Source organism: Staurois parvus, unplaced genomic scaffold, assembly GCF_062004578.1.
Source record: "Staurois parvus isolate SC_StPar_1 unplaced genomic scaffold, SC_StPar_1.0 ptg000394l, whole genome shotgun sequence".
Lineage (NCBI taxonomy): Eukaryota > Metazoa > Chordata > Amphibia > Anura > Ranidae > Staurois > Staurois parvus.
In genome coordinates, this window is record NW_028318190.1 from 8,441,819 (window position 1) to 8,464,708 (window position 22,890).

At 41.6% G+C, this 22,890-nt stretch overlaps 1 protein-coding gene across 1 annotated transcript in view; it reads right to left on the minus strand.

The window, feature by feature from the left end:
* Positions 1 to 267: 267 nt before the first annotated feature.
* SMPDL3B (sphingomyelin phosphodiesterase acid like 3B) overlaps positions 268 to 22,890 on the minus strand; it is a 29,640-nt gene continuing 7,017 nt past the window's right edge. The window contains exons 4-8 of the mRNA XM_089686212.1: positions 21,963 to 22,106; positions 21,707 to 21,879; positions 18,364 to 18,544; positions 16,064 to 16,197; positions 268 to 658 (exon numbers count right to left, since the gene is read on the minus strand). Of these exons, the coding sequence (XP_089542338.1) occupies positions 293 to 658; positions 16,064 to 16,197; positions 18,364 to 18,544; positions 21,707 to 21,879; positions 21,963 to 22,106 (998 nt within the window). The 3' untranslated portion in view covers positions 268 to 292. The remainder of the gene's footprint in view (positions 659 to 16,063; positions 16,198 to 18,363; positions 18,545 to 21,706; positions 21,880 to 21,962; positions 22,107 to 22,890) is intronic.

Here is a 22,890-nt window from a genome sequence, read left to right on the forward strand (position 1 = left end):
TGCATATGCCCAGATAAGCATACTGCAAAGGAAAAATATTCACACAGATTTGGTAGTCAAAATTTGCACCCTAAGGCTAGGTTCACATCTCTGTTTGTTTGAGGTTAGGGCAACCCATTGAAATTAATATACTGCTAAACCTGCAACATGTATGTGAACCAGGCCTTATACCTGGCAAATTGTGGTCAGGAACAAAAACCATAATTATGGGTTTAAATTAATATGAAATAACATTTGGGTTATGTTTACAAATGGTTCTGAAAGGAATTGCTCAATGGTATATTTTATGCAACTATTTATAATTCAGAACATACATAAGCAACACAGCCAACATCACAGTCAGATGATAGGCAGGCTTAAAAGCTACATTTCCATTCTTTATACATGTAGCATATTTTGTAAAGTCCACTTCACTCATAGCACATACATGATCAATTTTACAGTAGTCATCACAATTTTCTAGATCATAGCTGACTGAATTATACTCATAGTACTTTTGTAGAAAGCAAGTATCAGTTGATATTTTCTTCAGTACATCATGCATAGACTGTGGAGATCCATCTGGTACCTGAAATGATTCTGTAAGGCGGTATTCCTTCTCCCACCTAGGTGACTCTTTATTTGCATACGTAAGGTTCAAGTAATAAGTGACCATATCCTGAAAAAGAAATGTGGTAATTATATGCATGGCAATAAACACTGACATGAAGAATAGAACTGTATTTGTCTTAGAAGAAATACTGTACATGCCCCTATTTAGTGTTCTTGTTGCATTTCCTATTGCAAATTAAAGATTACACAAAATATAACAGATATCACTGGTTTCATGTTGCACGGGGCTATAACATTGCATATACCACCAACAAGGCATAACCATTACAAAATGCTACCATAATCGACTAAGTAAGCAAAACACAGTCTCAAATGTAAACCAGATGTACAGTGCCTTGAAAAAGTATTCTCACCCCTTGAAAATTTCCACATTTTGTCATGTTACAACTAAAAATAAATATAGTTTATTGGGATTTTTTGTGATAGACCAACACGTAGTGGTACTCGATTTACTAATTAGGTGACTTCTGAAGGCAATTAGTTCCACTAGATTTTAGTTAGGCGTATCAGAGTACCAGAGGCTGAATACAAATACATGCCACACTTTTCAGATACATATTTGTTAAAGATTTTGAAAACTATTTATCGTTTTCCTTCCACATCACAATTCTGTGCCACTTTGTGTTGGTCTATCACATACAATCCATTTACCTTTTTGGTTGTAACATGACAAAATGTGGAAAATGTCAAGGGGTATGGATACTTTTTCAAGGCACTGTAGAGAGATCCAGAGTTGTTCAGAGTGGATAGACAGGGTAGGGGAGGAAACCAACTTGAGAAGGGTGCAGAGGGGGTGAGCGCATTGAAGCCTTGTTGGGGTGCCATGGGGCAGGCAGTAAGGACACATGCGAAAATCACAGGTCTATTAGGCGACTGTCAAAATGAATGAGGCACAGGTCTCTGGATCAAATTTAGACAAAAATATAATAAAAAATTGCATAGCCATTGATCTAGCCAGGGGTGTATTTAGTTCTTGTGCTGCCCTAGGCAACACTAAAATTGGGCACCCCCCACCACCACACCCTCCCCGCCACAAACCAGCACCCCTGGGGCCCCGCCGCTTTCCACCATCCATCCCAACCCCTCCAGGCCCCACAACCACCACTCTCCACCAACCACATCCCCCCGGTCCCACCCGAAGAGAGAGAGAGAGAAAGAGTTAGTCAAGCACTAACCTTAATCTCTCTGGAAAGCAGCCAGCCACCCCTGGAGCCAAGCACAGTGTTTGCCTTCCTTGTGCAAGAAGTTTACACCCTCCAGCATGCAGCCTCCTCGGATTCCATGGTGGAGCCTCACTAGGTCCCCATCCCTGCCACACGTGTACCTTCCTCTGAGGGGGAAGGTGTCACAGCCCCCCTGAAAATTGCCACCCTAGGCAAATGCCTTGTTTGCCTCACAGTAAATATGCTGCTGGGTCTAGCAAATTTGCATGTACATTCATTCTGTGTAAATTAGGGAAAACAATGTTTTTTAGGCCATGATGTGAATATTTAAGGTCTTCCCACATTTTTAGGTAATGGATAGTTATTGGATTCTGCAAAAATTATCTATTTTTTTTGAAGGCATCAAAGCATATTAACTATACCTAAGAGATCATAGTCATCTATGTCAACAGATATTCTTAAGAATGTTTCAGTGATAGTGCAGTATTTAGACAAGGTAACTAACTGGGCAACTTGGTAATATTTCTGTAAGTAGGAGGCTTCCAATTCATCATTGAGCCTAGGCTGAAATAGTTTATAGGAAGTTCAGTGATGTTTCCAGATGAATTGTAGAATTTGCCATTGAAGAATACAAAGGACACATGACGGTACCTAGAAAAGATGTAATCACTTTGGAAGATAGGGAATTCTAACTGCCGCTATGTGACCTAGCCAGGAAACAGGGTAGTTATTCCAGGTTGTAAGCAAAGTTTTACATTTATGAAAAAGAGGTGGGTAGTTCACTACATACAATGTGTTCTATGAATTAGTGAGGTAGATCCCCAAGTATTGAAAATTCCCAGAAGTCGTCTTGAAAGGTGTGGAGGAAGCGGTTGGGCAGTGAGATATTAAAAACCATTAAATTTGGTGTGAAGGACCAGAAGGCCTGATCGGAAGGCCTAATTGTCACATGGCAGCCCCTAATAGATTTTTTATATAACTGTTTATGGAAAGTATTTTTTTCTATTTTTCCCAGCGGTGTATAGAAAAAGAATGACATAGAAATCTATGTAAATAACATGCAAATCAGAATACGTAGGAGAAAAATAAGCATCACATTAAAAATTAATTATTCTGGTAGCATACAGTATCATGGACAAAATCCAAGTTTTCTATTGGTACAAAAGGAGGTAAGGTATATATAAGGAATGAAAAAGAACAGAAAATAAGTATAGACAAAGTAGAGTCCTAAGAGAAAAGAGAAATAACAGTGGTAGCATGTTTATTCAGGATGGTACTGAAAAATCTGTTTGAATAAGATTCCAGAGTTCCCAAATTACAACAGATTAGTTAAGGGTGTTGTGAAGTTTGGCCAATAGGAGCTCCATTATTATTATGATACAGGATTTATATATCGCCAAACAGTTTGTGCAGCGCTTTACAAAATGAATTCCATTGCTTGAATCTCCCCAATACAGATATAAAGGTCCTTTTGTGATGGCGGAGCAGTTCTTTTGCAGTGCAATGTTATCAGGCATTTTAACGCAGACCGGGTTTGAGCTATAAATTGGTTAATTTTAGGGGATACACCTCCTCAAGGTACTCCTAAAAGGCAATAGGGGGTCTGGAGATACCATAGAGGGTCTGGAAATACCAGTTTATCAGTGAGTTTTGCAATCCAAGCCGTCTGTGAAAATAGTTCAGTTCTGTGAAAGAACTAGAAGAGGTGATACAGTATAAAGTGCCCACTGACACTCCACACCTCCACTATTAATTGGAGGTGGAGGGATAGATTGAATAGAGATGTTTTGGATTATAGTATCAACCGGAGATAATTTGAAATGTGTTCTCTTGGTATAGTGAGCACATACAGCCCTTACTAGCCCTTCTGCATATGGTTTGCCATGTTGTATATGGTAGTTCCCAGGCTAAATCTGTTTCCCACTCAACCATGTATTTATGCTTTTGATATTAACCCTTTCCTGGATGATTCATCCAAACAGACCCGTTCAAAGGGTTTAGGCAGCAAAAACTGTTGGCTGGGAGAAAGTGTTTAAGTGTAATGGTGAATTTGCAAATATAAGTAAAAGGCTGTGGTAGTAATAGAATATTTCTCCTGTATTTCTGAGAAGGAGGGCAGTCTTTTAATCAGCCCATAGATTATGCTATTTTTTTTCCTTCCTCCACAGGTGGAAGGAAAGAAATTTGTTCGATTTCCCATCAACACAGTCAGTGTTGCTGGGAGAATCCCTCCGGCAGGGCTATTGTGTTTTACTGGTGGAGAACTTTCCCTGCCGGCAGAACACAATGATCACTGGTGACGGCTTTAGGTGCTGGCAGTGATCACATGAAAACAATCCAACAGGCTGGTTGTACTGAAGTTAATCAATGGATCAACTTCAGTACAACCAGTCTGCCTATAGATGGATCAAATCTCAGCTGGTCCCTGTTGAACTGGCCAAGCTGGAATTTTAAAATATATAACATTTTAACTTGTCTAAAAAAATTGTCAGTCTTTTGATGCACTTGTTTTAAAGGAATAGAAAAAAGAAAAGGGGGAATACCACTATTTTTTTTATCAGCAAGCCAGTACAGAGAAGTAAAAAATAAGTTGAGTGAGAAAGAAACTATGTCCAGTATATTCCTCTGGGACACAAGGTGAACATACTAATTTCAAAGGGTATAAAGTACAAAAAAGAACAAACTATTTTTTTAAGTTTACATATACACTCACCGGCCACTTTATTAGGTACACCTTGCTAGTGGCAAGAAAATATCCCCCACACCATTACACCACCACCACCACCAGCCTGAACTGTTGATACAAGGCAGGATGGATCCATGCTTTCATGTTGTTTAGGCCAAATTCTGACCTTACCATCTGAATATCGCAGCAACCACCTCTGCCCATTCTCCTCTGACCTCTTACATCAACAAGGCATTTTCATCCACACAACTGCCGCTCACTGGATATCTTCTTGCCGGTGCAATACAATGGCAACCACATTGTTACAAGCTGGATAGGGTGATTTTTGGCCAGGTTGTGATTCATCTGTGCTAACTAAGACCTCATTTACACATGCGGTTGGGGATGGGGGGTAAAAACCTGTGGTTGAGCAGTAATTTTGCTGTCCCCCCCAACCTAACACTTCACCTTAAAGTGAAACTAAACTCCCAGGAATAGTCACCTCTTCATTCCAGTGATGCATTGGTTAAATCCCTTGCTGGCTGCTCTCATCTTCTTCCTGGCTACTTTTGGGTGCTGGGTTTTCAGTCTCTTGACTGTCCAGAAGGGGAATGACATCATCCCGCATATGCGCATGGGAGTCCATCATTCCTGTATAGCAGAGTGTGCCAGGAGTGCACACTGAGATGTGCATGTGCAGCTTAGTGAGCATTCAGTAGAAGACTTTGAGCCGGCAGGTAAATTATTATTATTATACAGGATTTATATAGCACCAACAGTTTGCTCAGCGCTTTACAATATAAAGGGAGACAATACAGCAACAATACAGTTCAATACAAGAGGGTTAGGAGGGCCCTGCTCCTTGGAGCTTACAATCTTGGAGGTAAATGTTTGTTATTGCAGCTTGTGTCTTCTACGATAAAGAGCTTTCAGTGTACAGATTTATTAGCTATGTTTAGTTCAGTTTTAGGCTGCAAAAGGCAGCAGATGGGTGTACACATGCTTTGTGGCAAAAATTCCCCCCCCCCCCCAATCACATGCCAAATGGGATCCATTTAACTGAATTAGGGTTGCCACCTCATCCCTTTACAACTGAACACATAAATTACACAGGTTCTGGGGCTGATTAAGGTGGTAATTAAACTCACTTAGTGCCTTATCTGCATTAAATTAGTCTCAGAACCTGTGTAATTAATAAGTATTCGGTTTTAAAGGGGTGGGGTGGCAACACTAAACTAAATGCAGCTGCCCTGCAACTGCGTGCATTGCATGTGGTTTTTTAGGGATTAAAACAATCAAATCAATGAGGATGCGATATAACGCATCCTTGCCGTTAGTCAAAGGCCCTCTGAAAAAAGATTTGTCACAGATCGCATTTCAGAGGGCACTGCTGTAAACAAGCCATAAGAGGACGAATAAAATAAAGGTGACTAATCAAGATGCAGAAAAATCAGCAGGCTTTTCAGCAACTGCCTTATAGGTTGATATCAACACAAAACACAAGAAAATGTGAACTATTTCAAAAACAGACAAAACATAAGCAGCTCCACAATGTCTGGAATATGTTTCAAGTCTGCCTTCCACTTCCCTAAACATTGCACGTAAGCTACTAGAGATAGAGCATTATGGGAATGAAGATTTAAGACCCCAGAACAAGTTAAAGTAGAATTACAGGCAAAACTTTTTTTTTTACCCATTTAGGATAGATTAAGGGAGGGTCAGATTTTTTTGTGCCATCTGTGAGCCATTGTGGAGATTTCCCTTTACTTCCAGTCCCATAGCCAAACAGGAAGTGAGAGGAAATCCCTGCAAATTAAGGGAATTCCTTGGGGACCACCAGGTCACCAGAACTAGTATCCCCAAAAGAAGATTTCCCCTCTATTACTTTTCTGAGGATAACCCAATATTTGGGAGTTTCTTTTCATTTCACTTTCAATGATAATGGTAAACAGGGCTAATAGAAAAGTTGAATCTCCTTAACGGGGACACAAACAGCAATAAAGACTGACAGGTAAACCACCTCCATTCTATCCAAAACAAAAAATACAGTTTTGCCTTTAGTTATACTTTAACCACTTCCCTTTCACCCTATAGCAGAAGTACTGCTACAGGGCGGCACGGCTGCGCAAAATCATGTATATATGTGATTTGCATTTCCGGTTAGGGGGTGTGCACGCACTCTAATGGTTGCTCACCTGGAGCGGCATTGCTGTGTCAGGTTTGCATTAGACAAATGCAAAGTGTTCAGGGGCATATAATAATGTTAAAGTGGGCATTGCACTCTATGCAGGGTTTGCTTTTATAATTATTATACAGTATTTATAAAGCGCCAATAGTTTGCTCAGCGCTGTACATTACAAAGGGGGACAGAACATGTGACAGAACAATACCAATACAATGCAAAACATGAGGGGATTGAGGGCCCTGCTCTTTCGAGCTTACAATCTAGGCTACATCTTACGGCTTGGTTCACGCTAAAGCGACCTACAAGGCGACTTTGCTAGGCAACTTGATGCGCGACTCTCATGCCATGCGACTTTGCCTTGGCAATCTTTCTGTTTTGTCGGATCCAAATTACATCCATATAGAGAAGGATCCGACTTGGAGGCGACTTCCATTAAAGTTTATGGATAAAAGTCGGATAGAAGTTTCCTTTTCTCAGAAACCTGTAAATTCGGAGTGACCTCAGTAGTGCTAATTTGGACAGTTTTCATTGACTAACATGGGATTTCACATGTCATGTGACTTGGGGTCTCACAAATTGAATTCTCGGCAAGCCTGAACTGCTGGAAAGTTAGTAATTGAGCACTGGGAACAATAACATAATATAAAGCCGCTAGCATAAAGGCAACCTTTAAAACCCAGTATAAAAATATATAAAATAAGTATGCAGCGCTAATGTGAGTATAATCAAGTGAAGAAGCAAATAAATAAATAATGCACAATAACATATGTTAAATAACTCAGTCCTTATAGTAAAGTGATTATGTGCAGGTGTTCCAAAAGTCCATAATCAAGGATAAAACGTGACTCTTGTGTTGTTGTGAATGTACAAACAATGCACTAACCAGATAGCGCATTAATTGCGCATGGAGCAATTAAGACCTGCTCCTGGTGCTCGGGACTTGTGATACCAGGCAGATGTCATCAGCAAGTCAGCCACTAGATGTCATAAGTCTAGGTGTATTTTTAAGCATTCCACCAGGGCCATCATCAGCAGGAGGAAGGGGAAGTCATATATCATCCAAATCCTCAGGAACCTTCAAAAACGGGCTCACATGGAAATAATGAGCCCCAAGAAAGCTTCTAATAGTGTAGTAGGTCTTTAATGGTCAAAATTCCAGCATAAACAGATAAATAAAAAACTTACATCCGGATCTGATATGGCAACCAAACAGGATGGCCTTGCGGTATATGCACACAGGTCAGGGTCACCTCACTGACGCGTTTCGTGTAAAAACACTTCCTCAGAGGAAATAGGCAGACCCTGCAATTTTAGTGCAAGGTCCGCTTTCATTTTTCTGATGTTCGTAAAGCTGAACTTTAGGGGGAAAAATTAATTACATGTAGCCCTCTGCCCTAGTCAGGCTAAATAAAATTTTTTGTCTCTACTGTACTCAGTGGAGCAGCAATCTATTTTCTAGGTATGGCCAAGTTTCCCTAAGCTTGGTGGTTGATTGGTCCTGTCCACCTCTGGAAGAGGCTTCCAGAAAGAGAGTACAAGGATCAGCCACTAAGTTATCAATATTTATCTGACCTCAGCCAATCACTGGAAGGGGGCACCTAGAAGGTGACCATGTAGAAAATAAACCTTTGGGAAGTTTGTTCAGAAGGTTTCTCCTGGGGCTTCTGTCCCTGGGAGGCAACCTGTGTACTAAAGAGCTGTTGCTAGGACTCAGCATCTGCTTGGCTGAGGGCCTGGAAGAATTTGGATTGAAGGACATTTGCCAGAGGATACTACCTCTGGGAGCTGGCCCGTAGAAGAACCACTTTATCATTGCAGAGTGTTGCACAGGAGCTGGTTAAGGCCAATGGCTGCTGTGCGGACTTGGACTGCTTATACAGAGTTTCAGATTAGCTCACTATCCACTCTGCTTCCAGTAAAAGCTGGTGCTAAATGATTTATCTGTCCTCTTGTACTTGCTGGCATTCTTGGAGTATCATGCACCATCATCATTCTCTCTCCTGTTCTATTACTGTAATAAATCTACAAAAAGATATCCCGTAGACCCGGGGTTGGCAACCCATTGATCACAATCTACCTGTCAATCCCGGCCATCTGACAGGTAGATCATGATCCGACATGCCGCCAGCTCCTGAGCACGCCTGCCAATGGTGCCACCTGTCAGATCAGAGAAGCCGAGCAAATATTCCACTTTTGGAGATTCATGCTAGTGCACACAGATATCTGCCACTGCCCAGCACATATGCAGAGCTGCAGCAGGGGTTGGTGAGTGTGCTCTTGCACATGGCACTAGTGTAGAAGGAATACATTCTGTCAGGCAGAGTGACCTCCACCTGACAGATGATTTCTAGTCCCAGCCCCTGACTTGCTATCATTCAGGGGCCGGGAGAGGAAGACAGAGCGGTGCCTGCACCATGAGGGAGCATGAAAGCAAGTACTTTCAAGCATAATTACTGAAAGGGTTTATAATAACATTAGTAATGTGCAGCATTAAGGGGTTAATGTGCTGCCACTGGTCACTGATGCATTTCAGAGAGACAGAGTAAAAAAGGTATTATAGCTCACCCAATGTTAATGAGGAGGTGGAGACTTCAAGCAGAGATCGAAAGGGCTGCAAGGGCTGGTACAGTGATAATAATGGGGTAGTTTAACTACCGGGAAATTGACTGGAGTAATGGCACTGCAGGAACAGTTAAATGGCAAAAATGTATAAACCTACTACAGGACAATTCTATGGTACAATGCTTAGAGGCTCCAACTAGGAATCATGCTCTGCTGGACCTGGTAATCTCAAACCATGCAGAACTTATTACTAATGTCCATATAAAAGAACACATGGGTAGCAGTGACCATAACATAATTTCAATTATTGATAGCTGTAAACAAACACATACGGGAAAAATAAAAACGCTCAACTTTAAGAGAGCTAAATTTCCAAGGCTGAGAGCTGCTCTGCAAGACTTCGACTGGGAGGGAATATTGGCATTGATGAACACAACATGAAAATGGGAGTTCTTCAAAAAGACTGTATGTGAACACACTGCAAAATATATTCCCATGGGCAACAAGTTTAAAAGGCTTAACATCAAACCTATGTGGCTTAAGTTTAAAAAGCTATAAATAATAAAAGATCTTTTAATAAATATAAAAATGAAGGAGCGATATAATCGTTTAAAACATCAAAGAATATCACAGAATATGTAAAAAGGAAATCAAGACCGCAAAAAATGACAGATTGCAAAAAATAGCAGAACAAACCCCCAAAAATTCTTCAGATATATTCATAGTAAAAAGGTCAGGGCTGAGCATGTAGGCCCTTTATAAATTAATTTAGAGTGAGTGACTGGGGGGAAATGTATTAAATACCTTCTTCAGCTCTGTGTATACAAAGGAGCATGGGGGAGCTCTTGTCCATAATGGGCATGGTATTGACACAGCTCCAGATGATCCACATTAGCTCACAACTGATATGTTCCAGAAATATTTAGAATAAGGGTGAATAAAGCACCTGGACTGCATGGTATACACCCACGGGTCCTTGGGGAATTGCTCTCTATCGTTTCAAAGCCATTGTTTCTAATTTTTAGGGACTCTTTAATGACTGGCATAGTACCACTGGATTGGTGTAAGGCCAATGTGGTGCCTATATTTAAAAAGGAATCAAAATCTTTACCAAGTAATTATAGACCTGTTAGTTTAACCACTTGCCCTCCTGAGGATTTACCACCCTTCCTGACCAGGCCATTTTTTGCGTTACGGCGCTGCGTTACTTTAACTGACAATTGCATGGTCATGCAACACTGCACCCAAATTAAATTTCTGTATTTTTTTTTACCATGAATTTAGCTTTCTTTCAGTGCTATTTGATCACGTGTCTTTTTTATTTTTTGCAATATGAAAAAAAAAAAAAAAAGACCAACCAATTTTGAAAAAAAAACAAAAACAAAAAAACACAAGATTTTTGACTTTTTGCTACTAGACATGTCCAGTAAAAAAAATTGAAAAAATAAAAATTTCGTCATAAATTTAGGCCAAAATGTATTCTGCTACAAGTCTTTGCTAAAAAATAAAAAACCCAATACATGTAAATTAATTATAATAGGTGCAGCGCTCAATAAACGACAGTAAAGTGCACATTTAAAAGTTCATAATAAAATTCATAATAACATTCAAGAGGAAATGTGCCAAAAATAAGGTGCTAAAAAAATAAAGTGCTGATGAAGAGGTAATAACCAATATTAATGTAAACGGATGACAATATATATGTCCATAAAATGTGGCAATAGGTGAAGATCCTTATATGAATGATCATAAGTGATATTCCTCGTGCCAGATGTGATAAATTCGGTGATGTGCCAGGGATATAGTAAAATTACGCACTCACCAGATGCGCATTTGCAATACGCATGTATATAGTGTGGTCAGCTGGAGGTCCCCTTAAAAGGATGAATACAGCCTGGGCAGGAATCTCCCTCCTCTGGGTTACATGAAGTACCACAGCCGTCCTGCAAAATGGGCTCTGTGGATTTTTTAGCTCATAATAGAGACAAAGGAAAGGATGCCCATAGTGTAGTAATTTAAACTTAATTTATGAAATATTGCCATCCACGTGGGTATAAAGTAGATAAAACAAGTAATCAGTAGTAGTAACACACTGACCATCCAAGAACAAAGATGGCTGCCGGATCTGTTTGAGGCTCCGGCGGCGTGACGTCACAGTGTACAGCTCCTCTTTGACGCGTTTCGTGCCACGCACTTAATCATAAGGGGTGTGTCTGTACCGCCGGACGTCAATGATAACCTTATATAGTGTAAATGGCGCATGTGCATACCGTGCACGCCAGTTTGTTGGAGATGCGAGTGTGCACGCGCATTCGCGGGTGCCATCTTTCGATAGATCTTTTGTACAGGTGAAACTCGAAAAATTAGAATATCGTGTAAAAGTTCATTTATTTCAGTAATGCAACTTAAAAGGTGAAACTAATATATGAGATAGACTCATTACATGCAAATCAAGATAGTTCAAGCTGTGATTTCTCATAATTGTGATGATTATGGCTTACAGCTCATGAAAACCCCAAATCCACAATCTCAGAAAATTAAAATATTACATGCAATCAATAAAACAAGGATTGTACATAGAACAATATCGGACCTCTGAAAAGTATAAGCATGCATATGTACTCAGTACTTGGTTTGGGCCCCTTTTGCAGCAATTACTGCCTCAATGCGGCGTGGCATGGAAGCTATCAGTCTGTGACACTGCTGAGGTGTTATGGAAGACCAGGATGCTTCAATAGCGGCCTTCAGCTCTTCTGCATTGTTCGGTCTCATGTCTCTCATCTTTCTCTTGGCAATGCCCCATAGATTCTCTATGGGGTTCAGGTCAGGCAAGTTTGCTGGCCAATCAAGCACAGTAATCCCACGGTCATTGAACCAGGTTTTGGTGCTTTTGGCAGTGTGGGCAGGTGCCAAGTCCTGCTGGAAAATGAAGTCAGCATCCCCATAAAGCTGGTCTTCGGAAGGAAGCATGAAGTGCTCCAAAATCTCCTGGTAGATGGCTGGGTTGACCCTGGACTTAATGAAGCACAGTGGACCAACACCAGCAGATGACATGGCTCCCCAAATCAACACAGACTGTGGAAACTTCACACTGGACTTCAAGCATCTTGCAGTGTGTGCCTCTCCATTTTTCCTCCATACTTTGGGTCCTTGGTTTCCAAATGAGATGAAAAAGTTGCTCTCATCAGAAAAGAGAACTTTGGACCACTGAGCAACAGACCAGGTCTGTTTTTCTTTAGCCCAGGTAAGACTCTAACATTGTTTGTTGTTCAGGAGGGCTTGACAAGAGGAATGCGACATTTGAAGCCCATGTTCAGGATCCGTCTGTGTGTGGTGGCTCTTGATGCACTGACTCCAGCCTCAGTCCACTCCTTGTGAAAGTCCCCAACTGTCAGGTCAGCAGTCTTTCCCATGATTGTGATTCCTACTTAACCAGACTGAGAGACCATTTAAAGGCTCAGGAACCCTTTGCAGGTGTTATGGCTTAATTAGCTGATTAGAGTGGAACACTTTGAGCCTAGAAAATTGCACCTTTTCACAATATTCTAATTTTCCGAGATTGTGGATTTGGGGTTTTCATGAGCTGTAAGCCATAATCATCACAATTATGACAAATCACGGCTTGAACTATCTTGCTTTGCATGTAATGAGTCTCATATATTAGTTTCACCTTTTAAGCTGCATTACTGAAATAAATGAACTAATAGGTGAATGGAACAGTGCCTTGAACCCTCTTCAAAATTCTTCCACACAAGCTACCTCTGTTTTATTTAGAGCTCTAAAGACGACTAAATTAATTTTACTTCACTTAAGAGTTACAGTCTAGGGCAGGGGTGGGCAAACTTTTTGACTTGAGGGCCGCAATGGGTTCATATATTGGACCCGGGGGCCGGACCAAGAGTAGATGAATGATGTGTATGTGTCATCCATAGTAAGTATAGTAATATTCCCCCATAGTAAGCATAGTAATTAATCCCCCATAGTAATTCATCCCCCATAGTAATTCATCCCCCCTATAGTAATTCATCCCCCCTATAGTAATTCATCCCCCCTATAGCAATTCATCCCCCATATAGCAATTCATCCCCCATATAGCAATTCATCCCCCATATAGCAATTCATCCCCCATATAGTAATTCATCCCCCATATAGTAATTCATCCCCCATATAGCAATTCATCCCCCATATAGCAATTCATCCCCCATAGTAATTCATCCCCCATATAGTAATTCATCCCCCATATAGTAATTCACCCCCCCCATAGTAATTCATCCCCCATATAGTAATTCATCCCCCATATAGTAATTCACCCCCCCTATAGTAATTCACCCCCCCATAGTAATTCATTCCCCATATTAATTCATCCCCCATATTAAGTCCCCAAGTCCCCCCTGTGTCAATTCACTTACCTTTGCTCCGCGCGTTCCTCTCACCGTGTTCCCGCGCCGTTCCGGTGTAGTATGAAAATCTGTCTCCTATGAGGATCTGTCCCCCTCGACGTATCTGCGCATGTGCCAGTTTCAGGCATTAGCAGCCGATCGGCGATCTCCGGCACATGCGCAGATACGTCGAGGGGGACAGATCCTCATAGGAGACAGATTTTCATGCTACACCGGTCTTCAGGGCGGACTGTGAGAGGAGCCTAGCGGGAGCCTAGCTCCGCGGGCCGGATTAAAAGGTCCGCCGGGCCGTAGTTTGCCCATTGCTGGTCTAGGGCCTAGTGGATGTCCAGGAGGCTCATGTACAGCTTTTCTCTGCCGTGAATAAAAAAAAAAAAAGATAGCACAACTGGTCAAAGCTGTACACTTGCTTAGCACTTTACATAGAAAGATGCACTTGTATACTGTATATCTGGTGTCTGATGAGCTATGCCAGTACATACAATGCACATAGAGAAGTTTAGTTTTGCTGAAGGGATGAGGCAGCCAAAACTGCTACCTTGTCTATGGCCATATTTTCCCTAAATATACTGCATCTTTGAGTGATCTTGATGCTTGGCCCAGTGTGGGTAAAGTAAAAAAAGTCTACTTTAACCGCTTTCCCACCGCCCTATAGCAGAAATACTGCTACAAGGCAGAAGAGTTGTGCAAAATCACGTATATATACGTGATTTTGCATTTCTGGGTAGGGGGCATGTGCGCTATTCACGGCCTCGGCTGTCAATCACCGGGTCCCGGCTGGTGATTACTCGCTGGCATCTGGTGATTGCCGAGCATTACTAACGGAGAGAGAGAACTGTATGTAAACAATACAGTTCTCTCCCCTGTCAGCTCATGTACACTGCTTTTTATGGCTCTGCATAGCACAGCCATACAAAGCAGTGTGCTTACAGTTGGAAGCACTAACACAGCACACAGTAAAACAGCACACAGTTAACCATTTGTTAACCCCTTCCTGCTCAGTGCCATTACTACAGTTTCAGTGCTTTTTATTAGCACTGATCACTGTATTTGTGTCACTGGGGATGTCAGCGACACCAAGTCAGTTCCCCCCAGTGTCAGAATGCCCACCACAGTCCCACTATAAGTCGCTGATCGCCGCCTTCCCTAGCATCCCAGTACAAATATCCCAGTAAATATCTCGCCATTTGTAAACACTATAACTAGACATAAAAAGACATGTAGCAGAATACATTTTGGCCTAAATTTATGACGAAATTAGATTTTTTAAATTTTTTTACTGGACATGTTTAATAGCAAGAAGTGAAAAATAGTTTTTTTTTTCTCAAAATTATCGTTTTGTTTATAGCACAAAAAATAAAAACCGCACAGGCGATCAAATACCACTAAAAGAAAACTATTCGTGAGAAAAAAAGGACACACATTTTATTTGGGTGCTGTGTTGCATGACCGCGCAATTGTCAGTTAAAGTAACGCAGCGCTGGAATGCAGAAAATGGCCTGATCAGGAAGGGGGAGTAATGCAGGCCAAAGATGGGTCGAAAATCAGCCGATTTTCGCACCGTTAATGGGTTAATTGGTCGGCTGTTTTTCTGGATTTTGTCAGATTTTTTTGATCGGTAAAGTTGGGGGGGGGGGGGGGGTGGGGGTGGGGGGGGGAACGGCTGATTTTGCCAATCGGCTGATTTTCGCGGCAATGATGGGCAAATCGGCTGATCTTTTTACCAATAAATAATCTGCTCATGAGCCGTGACCTGAAAGAAGAAAAAGAAGAGAAAGAAGAAGAGGAAGAGAAAGAAGAGAAAGAAGAAGAATTCCAGTCCGCTATTATATTTGACATTAAAAAGTATTGCGGTTGCAACAATGTATCTATTTGTAGCCGAAAAAACTACCGGTATTCGAAATGGATACAAATAGATACAATGTTGCAACCGCAATACTTTTTAATGTCAAATATAATAGCGGGGCTCTCTGCAGGGACAGAAGTAATTAAATGCTGGCCGTAGACGGGAAGAAAATCCGCCGATTTTTTTTTTCACTGTTGGTGGTAACGTCAGCCTATTGAACGACCGATTTTTGGTTTTTTTGTTAAAATACCGGCTGGTTTTCTCCCCGTCTATGGCCTGCATAAATCCTCTGGAGGGCAAGTGGTTACGAATGCCAAGAAAATAGTGCTGTAACTGCCTGGTGGACCAGATCGTGCTTTACTGCCTCTAAGCCATTCTTCAACTGGCCTATAATCATGGCTGATTGTGTAAAGCAACTTAGCTTGACCATAAATACTTTGCTACTAGTGATGAGTACTTAATTTGTGCTGCCTGTTAAAACCTCTTCAAATTGACTGGCACATGGGATCTTGTTAGTTTCCTGCTCATGCTACATATTTCTACACATTTTATTGCATTACCCAATGCTTATAAGCAACGGTTATGAACTCTTGGAATTCAGATTTAAACTTTGTTTTCTTTAACACATACCAGAATATTAAGGGTGTTACGGTCATATTCAAACACTCTTATTCCAGGATTGTTGGCTCCATTCTCAACACCTGGTAATGTGGTCTTCCATGGAGATACTCCAGGAGCAATAAACATGGTACTAATGGGGTCACCTGGAATGACAGTGAAAGCAATAAGTTAGAATGTGAACATATAGCAGCTAACTGCCTTTTTTTCCCTCAGCAGGTGCATATAAGTGTCCAGGCAAAGCCTGCTAATCTTCGCATCTGCATTAACCGCTGACAGTCACAGGACCCTATGTAACTTAAATCAGAGTTCCACTCAAAGTGGAAACTCTGCTTATTGCCTCCCCCCCCCCTCCACTGCCATATTTGGCACCTTTTGGGAGGGAGCGGATACCTGGTTTTGACAGGTACCCGCTCCCACTTCCGGTTCAGTTCGCCGCGTCTAAGTGAGCCGGATGTTTGGCCCCCTCCTCCATCCTGCAGTATCCTGGGAACTTTCACAGGTCCCAGAAGACTGCCGGACCAATAAGGAGGCGCAGCATGACTCGCGTAGTGGGCACCCGGCTGTGAAGCCGCAAGTCATCACAGCCTGGTGCCCACAGTAGAGAAGGGGAGAAGGGACGGCACGGGTGAGAACATCACTGGACTCCAGGACAGGTAAGTGTGTGTTTATTAAAAGTCAGCAGCTACAGTTTTTGTAGTTGCTGACTTTTAATAAACACAAAAACGGCTGGAACGCCACTTTAAAAAAAAAAAAAAAAGAGTAACTCGACTTTTGTTGAGGAAAAAAACATTCCCCTCTAAGTGATCTATGCAGATTGCAAAGATTTGTTGCAGATTCCTACCTTTTGTTATTCTGAAGGAATAGCTGTTTGTCTGTGTACATGTGGAATGCAAATCTAATGGGAGTGGTTTTATAATTATCAATACGCTGCTGCACCTGCAGGGTTCTAATGAGGAAAGTGGCAGGGTCTGCATCCCTTTAAACGTGATTTCCTATTGGAAGTATCTCACCAAAATTGACATTTTTGTGGCAGGTAATTCCTGAAATCTGACTGGTATTTTAGTGCAGATTTCTGTGAAAAATCAGTAAGCCAATCACACGAGTAGGAAATGATGTTTCTGGGGGACGTTCTGTACACATTCTGTGTACAGAACATCTCCAAGTAGCCATATTGCTTTGCAGTCTACAGAAAATTACAGAGCTTCAGACTGAATAGAAAAGGTAATTTTTAATACCACCAATTCACAAAAAGAACATTGGGGAACTGGAGAAAGTACAGAGAAGGACAACCAAACTGACATGAGGCATGGAGGAGATCAGCTATGAGGAAAGATTAGAGGAACTGAATTTATTCTCTCTTGAGAAGAGGAGATTAAGCAGGGGGGGGGGGGGGTATATGATCAACATGTATAAATACATCAGTGGTTCATATAGTGAACTCAGTGTAGAGTTATTCACCCTGAGGTCATTACAGAGGACAAGGGGGCACTCTTTACATCTGGAGGAAAAGAAAGTTAATCTCCAAATACAGAAAGGTTTCTTCACAGTAAGAGCAGTAAAGATGTGGAATAAACTCCCTCAAGAGCTGGCTCTGGCCAGCTCAGTGGATTGCTTTAAAAAAAGCCTGGATTCTTTCTTGGATACACAGAATATAACTGGTTACTAACATTTATAGGTAAAGTTGATCCAGAGAATATCCGATTACCTCTTGGGGGATCAGGAAGGAATTTTTTCCCAGCAGGATCAAATTGCATCATGCTTTGCTATGTTTTTTGCCTTCCCTTGCTCTGGATCAACTGTGGGTGTAGGAAACTTTTTTTTTTTTTTTAATGGTTGAACTGGATGGACTTTTGTATTTTTTCAGCCAGACTAACTATATAATAACATTCAATTATAATAGGTCTTGTGTGGCAATTGTATATGCTAAATATTTTTTTTTTTTGCCATTTTTCCCATGAAAGTGGAGTTACCCTTTAATGAGAATAAACTATTCTCCAAAAAATACCTAAAAAGTTTTTGTGCAGAAAAAAGAATAAAACAAACTCAGAGCTACCCTAAAGACAATTCAATCATCTTCTAGATTTTTTAAACTACAGGTACAGAATAAAGGTCTAATGTTTATTGTAGTTATAGAGAGAATTGTAGAAGTGCTCTCTTATCCTCCTTTGGGTGCGTAGAGGCGCTGCACTTGATAAACTTAGGCAGAGCAAAGGGACATTCATTGTGTAGAAACATGTATTGCTTGATTCATTTGTTTATGATTTATGCTGCATTTATTTTAATAAACCTTTTATCATCAAAAACATTACCTGAGTTGCTGTAGAACATTCTGAATGAGTCTGTGTGATGATGTCCAAAGAACTGCCCTTTTATCACATTGTGGTGTTTCTGGATGATCTCCACGTAACGCTTGTTGAAGTTCTCCCTGAACCAAGGTTTTCCACGTTTTTTTTCAAAATAACCTGGGGGCACATGTGCCACTATATAAACCTGCAATGTATCAGAGAATGTAAGTGTGTTGTGTTGTATTCTGAAATAAAACAAACAAAAACAAAATTCCTTTCCAAAATATAATTTTAGAACAAGCACAAAATACTGTAATATGCTGTTTTTCTAAAGCTTGCAACACTTGCAGTGTCTGATTTGGGGCACTGGTGTGATCCCATTTATGGATTTTCTATACAATCTGCAGTTCAGCATAATTTATTGATATAATGCAAATATAAAGAAAGGCAATCCTTTGCTATCTGATCTGTTCTGCAAAGAAAATTCTACAATGAAGGCTGCATACAAATATTTGTGTTCCCACAAAACCTTACAAAAATTAATAAAAAGAATTTTGTTTCGCCTCCTGTGTATACTCAACCTGATTCACCTGTGGTGTATAAACCAATAATAAAACAGTGTATATTCATAATAGAACTCACATAAATATTAATCTCTATAGTGCATTTGATATCAACCAACATATAAATACATCAACAGTGATATTGTGCCATTATACTATTCCTCCTTTTTCAACAATACAATTATATAAATGAAATGAATCAAATAATAATCTTTCATGTAATTATATGGTGAATCACTTCCAACTTTGGTGTCTTCGCAATGGATCACACAACATATAGTGACTCCCGAATCTATTTTAGTATGATTAGCATCATGCCTCACTGTAAACAGTTTTGATTTTTAATAAATTTTTTGCAAGTTTTTTTCCAGGCTTCTTACCTGGAGAATGTGACGAACGCGGTGCCCAACCCCTGCCCTTCTCACCAACTCGCGACAAAGGACTGGCCAATTTCACACCATGCCGTCACTTACTTAATAATGCCACTCTCAGCTGTACCCTGCAGAAAGATTTTCCAGCTTGTGGGACCAAAATCTAGGTGGCACAGCCTGAGAGCGAATGTCACTGGGTAAAGGTAATTAGCAATTAACCCTTTAAGCTATTACTAGTCCCTTTTGACTGAGAAGGAGGAACTCAATCTTAGGCCCCTTTCACACTGACGGTCTGATCAGATCCACCTGTCAGTTTTTCAGGAGGACCCAGTCAGACTATCCATAGCTCTCTATGGAGCAGTGGGTATCAGCGGACATGTGTCCGAACCTTTATGCTAAAAACAGATAGATGGGGATCTGTTTCCCATGCATCCGGTGGACTCGATGACATTCGTGTGGAAATGGACAGGCGGTCTGTTTCCACCATACCGCCCCATAGAAAACAGTGGGCTGTGTCTGTGTCTGCTCTGCAGCAGCGCAGTTGTACTGTGAGCTTTTCTTCATTTGGCCACTGGGATAACTATCAGGCCTGCAGGAGGTATGCACAGACTTGATAGGCAGTCCAATGGCCAGCTGAAGGTGCACATGCGGTAGGTCTGTTGTTAAATACTGTGGGCCAACAACAGACAGTGCTGTTACTGGCAGGATATCCAACTAAGAAACTTTACAACAGATTAAAAAAAATTATTTGCAAACTTGTATGCAGTGAGTCATGATGCCAAACCCAGAAAATAGCTTTCAGGTTTTCATACAGCCTAATTCTTCCATGTAGGACCATACATCCACCTGCAAAAAATTATCGTATTTTTCGCTCCATAAGACACACTTTTTCCCCCAAAAAATGGAACGAATATGGAGCGGTCGGGCCGGTATTTCCACCGCCGCGTCAGAATACCAGGCCGGACGCTCATCTCTTCTCTGCAGTAGAACCTTACCTGTTCCTCGTTCCAGCGCTGGTATCTTTAGTGTGGGCTCTCGGCTGTGACAGCCAGGTGCCCAGTGCGCATGCGCAAGAAGCGCTGCACTTTGTGAATGGTATGGCATCTTTTTTGACACGACAGGTCCCAGAAGACGCCGGACCAATCACAAAGCACAGCGCATCTCGCGCATGTGCAGTGGGCACCCAGCTATCAGCCAGGTGCCCACACTAAAGGGAGGACAACTGTCAAATTCAGGTACCCGCTCCCCCTCCCTACCCAAAGGTCTGCAGTCTCTTGGTCATCTCCTGTACTGTGTCCGCAGTCTCTTGGTCATCTCCTGTACTGTGTCCGCAGTCTCTTGGTCATCTCCTGTACTGTGTCCGCAGTCTCTTGGTCATCTCCTGTACTGTGTCCGCAGTCTCTTGGTCATCTCCTGTACTGTGTCCGCAGTCTCTTGGTCATCTCCTGTACTGTGTCCGCAGTCTCTTGGTCATCTCCTGTAGTAAGTCCGCAGTCTCTTGGTCATCTCCTGTAGTAAGTCCGCAGTCTCTGGTCATCTCCTGTAGTATGTCTGCAGTCTCTGGTCATTTCCTGTAGTATGTCTGCAGTCTCTGGTCATTTCCTGTACTGTGTCTGCAGTCCATTGGTTCAGAATATTTTTTTTCTTGTTTTCCGCCTCTAAAACCTAGGTGCGTCTTATGGTCAGGTGCGTCTTATGGAGCGAAAAATACGGTATATCTTGTCTTGGCCAATATCATGGTCTAACACAACTAGGGACAACACTGTGTAGGAAGCATCAACACTCTTCCTGGTGGGGCTTTCAATGCCTTACATGTGGGTAGTTGTTCATTAGTTTACATTACCTGTCAGGAATGGACTCACCATTAGTGGTGGGACTCATCTGCCGTGTGGGCTGCAGTACCAGGGCTGGTCAGCGGATGCTCTCAGCAACCAGAAGCTCACTCCTGCAGTCAGCCATCACCTGAGGCTGATTGCAGGAGGTGTATTTAAATAATGGCCAGACCTGCAGTCAGTGCCTTGGTGTATGTTTCCCATGAGCCCCTGTACCTGAATCCTGTCTGCTTCCTGCCTGATCCTGACTCTGCCTTGATCCTGACTCTGAACGAACTCCGCCTGTCCTGACCTCGGCTATTCCTGACCACTCTTCCGCTCGCTCCCGGTACCCTGTTTGCCCGTTTGCTACCGACCCGACATGCCCGAATACGTTTGATTGTATATATGGTTATCTGTTGGGTGTGGGTTGTTTGCACTGTGTTATGTTTACCTTGCACTGCGTTTGTGTTGTTTAGTCTTCAATAAATGGTCTTATTTACACTATACCTGAAGCCTGCGTTTCCCTGTGTCAGTCCACACACCTCTGGTCATACCCGGAGCCCTGACATTACCCCAATGCTATATCTGCTTACCAATTCTTTAACAGTCAGAATTTTACCTTTTCCCCTTTCTGGGCTGCATCAGTTAACTGATTTTCTAGCCAAGTAAACTGGTCCCCAGGATCCTTCATATTGGCTGTTACACTGTTGGAATCATAATACAAGTTGGTGTTCAGAATGATTATACGGCCCGAAGATCCTGGGCTTACCAACTGCTCACTGTAATATGCTCCTGGATAGGAAAAGCAAAATAGAACTCTTTTAGAGAAAAATTAATTATGCACAGCCACCAATTCTTCTTTGCTATTTTATTACCATTTTGAAAAGTAGATATTGATTCTGGTTTTAGCCATGATCTCCAAAATTCTGATATCCGATAATAAATGGAATTGTTCTGCACTGGAAGTTGACTTTTAGGATGGTAATCATGATTTCCTAAAGCAGCATAAACTTTGGTTGCTGGGTAAAAGCAGAATACAAAAATGGTCAGTTGGATAAAAGAATAAGATTCTCAACTATCATTGATGTTATGCACCTAGTAAAGAGTCATGCCATAGAACAGCCTTTCTCAACCAGGGTGCCTTGGCAAAATGTCTCAAAATTGCACAAAACTTGTATACAAGCTAGCTGTTGGAAGAAGCCTAACTGTTAGTTGCACAAAGCCACAGGTTTTCATTGTGCACCATTACGACCTTCTATGCACCGGCATCTTGACAACCAATGACATCATCAGTTGATAAGGAGGATGTCCGTTGCCTGCACAGCATCCTCCCTTGCCCCTCTCCATCAGTGCTGGGGTCACATTAGCTCAGTGATGGAGTAAAACTGAGGGAAACACTGTAATACTAGTCAGGACCAGCGTGAAAAAGTGTATTTGATTTGGAAGAATAAATCACCTCTAGCGTTGGGTGTCCATGTGTGGATGTTGTTGTGTTATATAAAAACTATTAGAATTTGATTTTTACATTTTAGCATTGGGTGCCTCAAGATTGTCCATAATTTTAAAGGGTGCCTCAGGACTGTCCACAATTTTAGAGGGTGTCTTGACTGAAAAAAGGTTGAGAAACACTGCTATAGAGCATAAAAATCAAACAAATGTCCATTTAAATGAGTGGAGTTTCTAAAGTTCTCCCTGTGCGGGTTTTCTCCAGGTTCTCCAGTTTCTTCCCACACTCCAAAAACATGCTGGTAGGCTAATGTGTAAATTGGCCCTAGTATGTGTATGTATGAATGTTAGAGACCT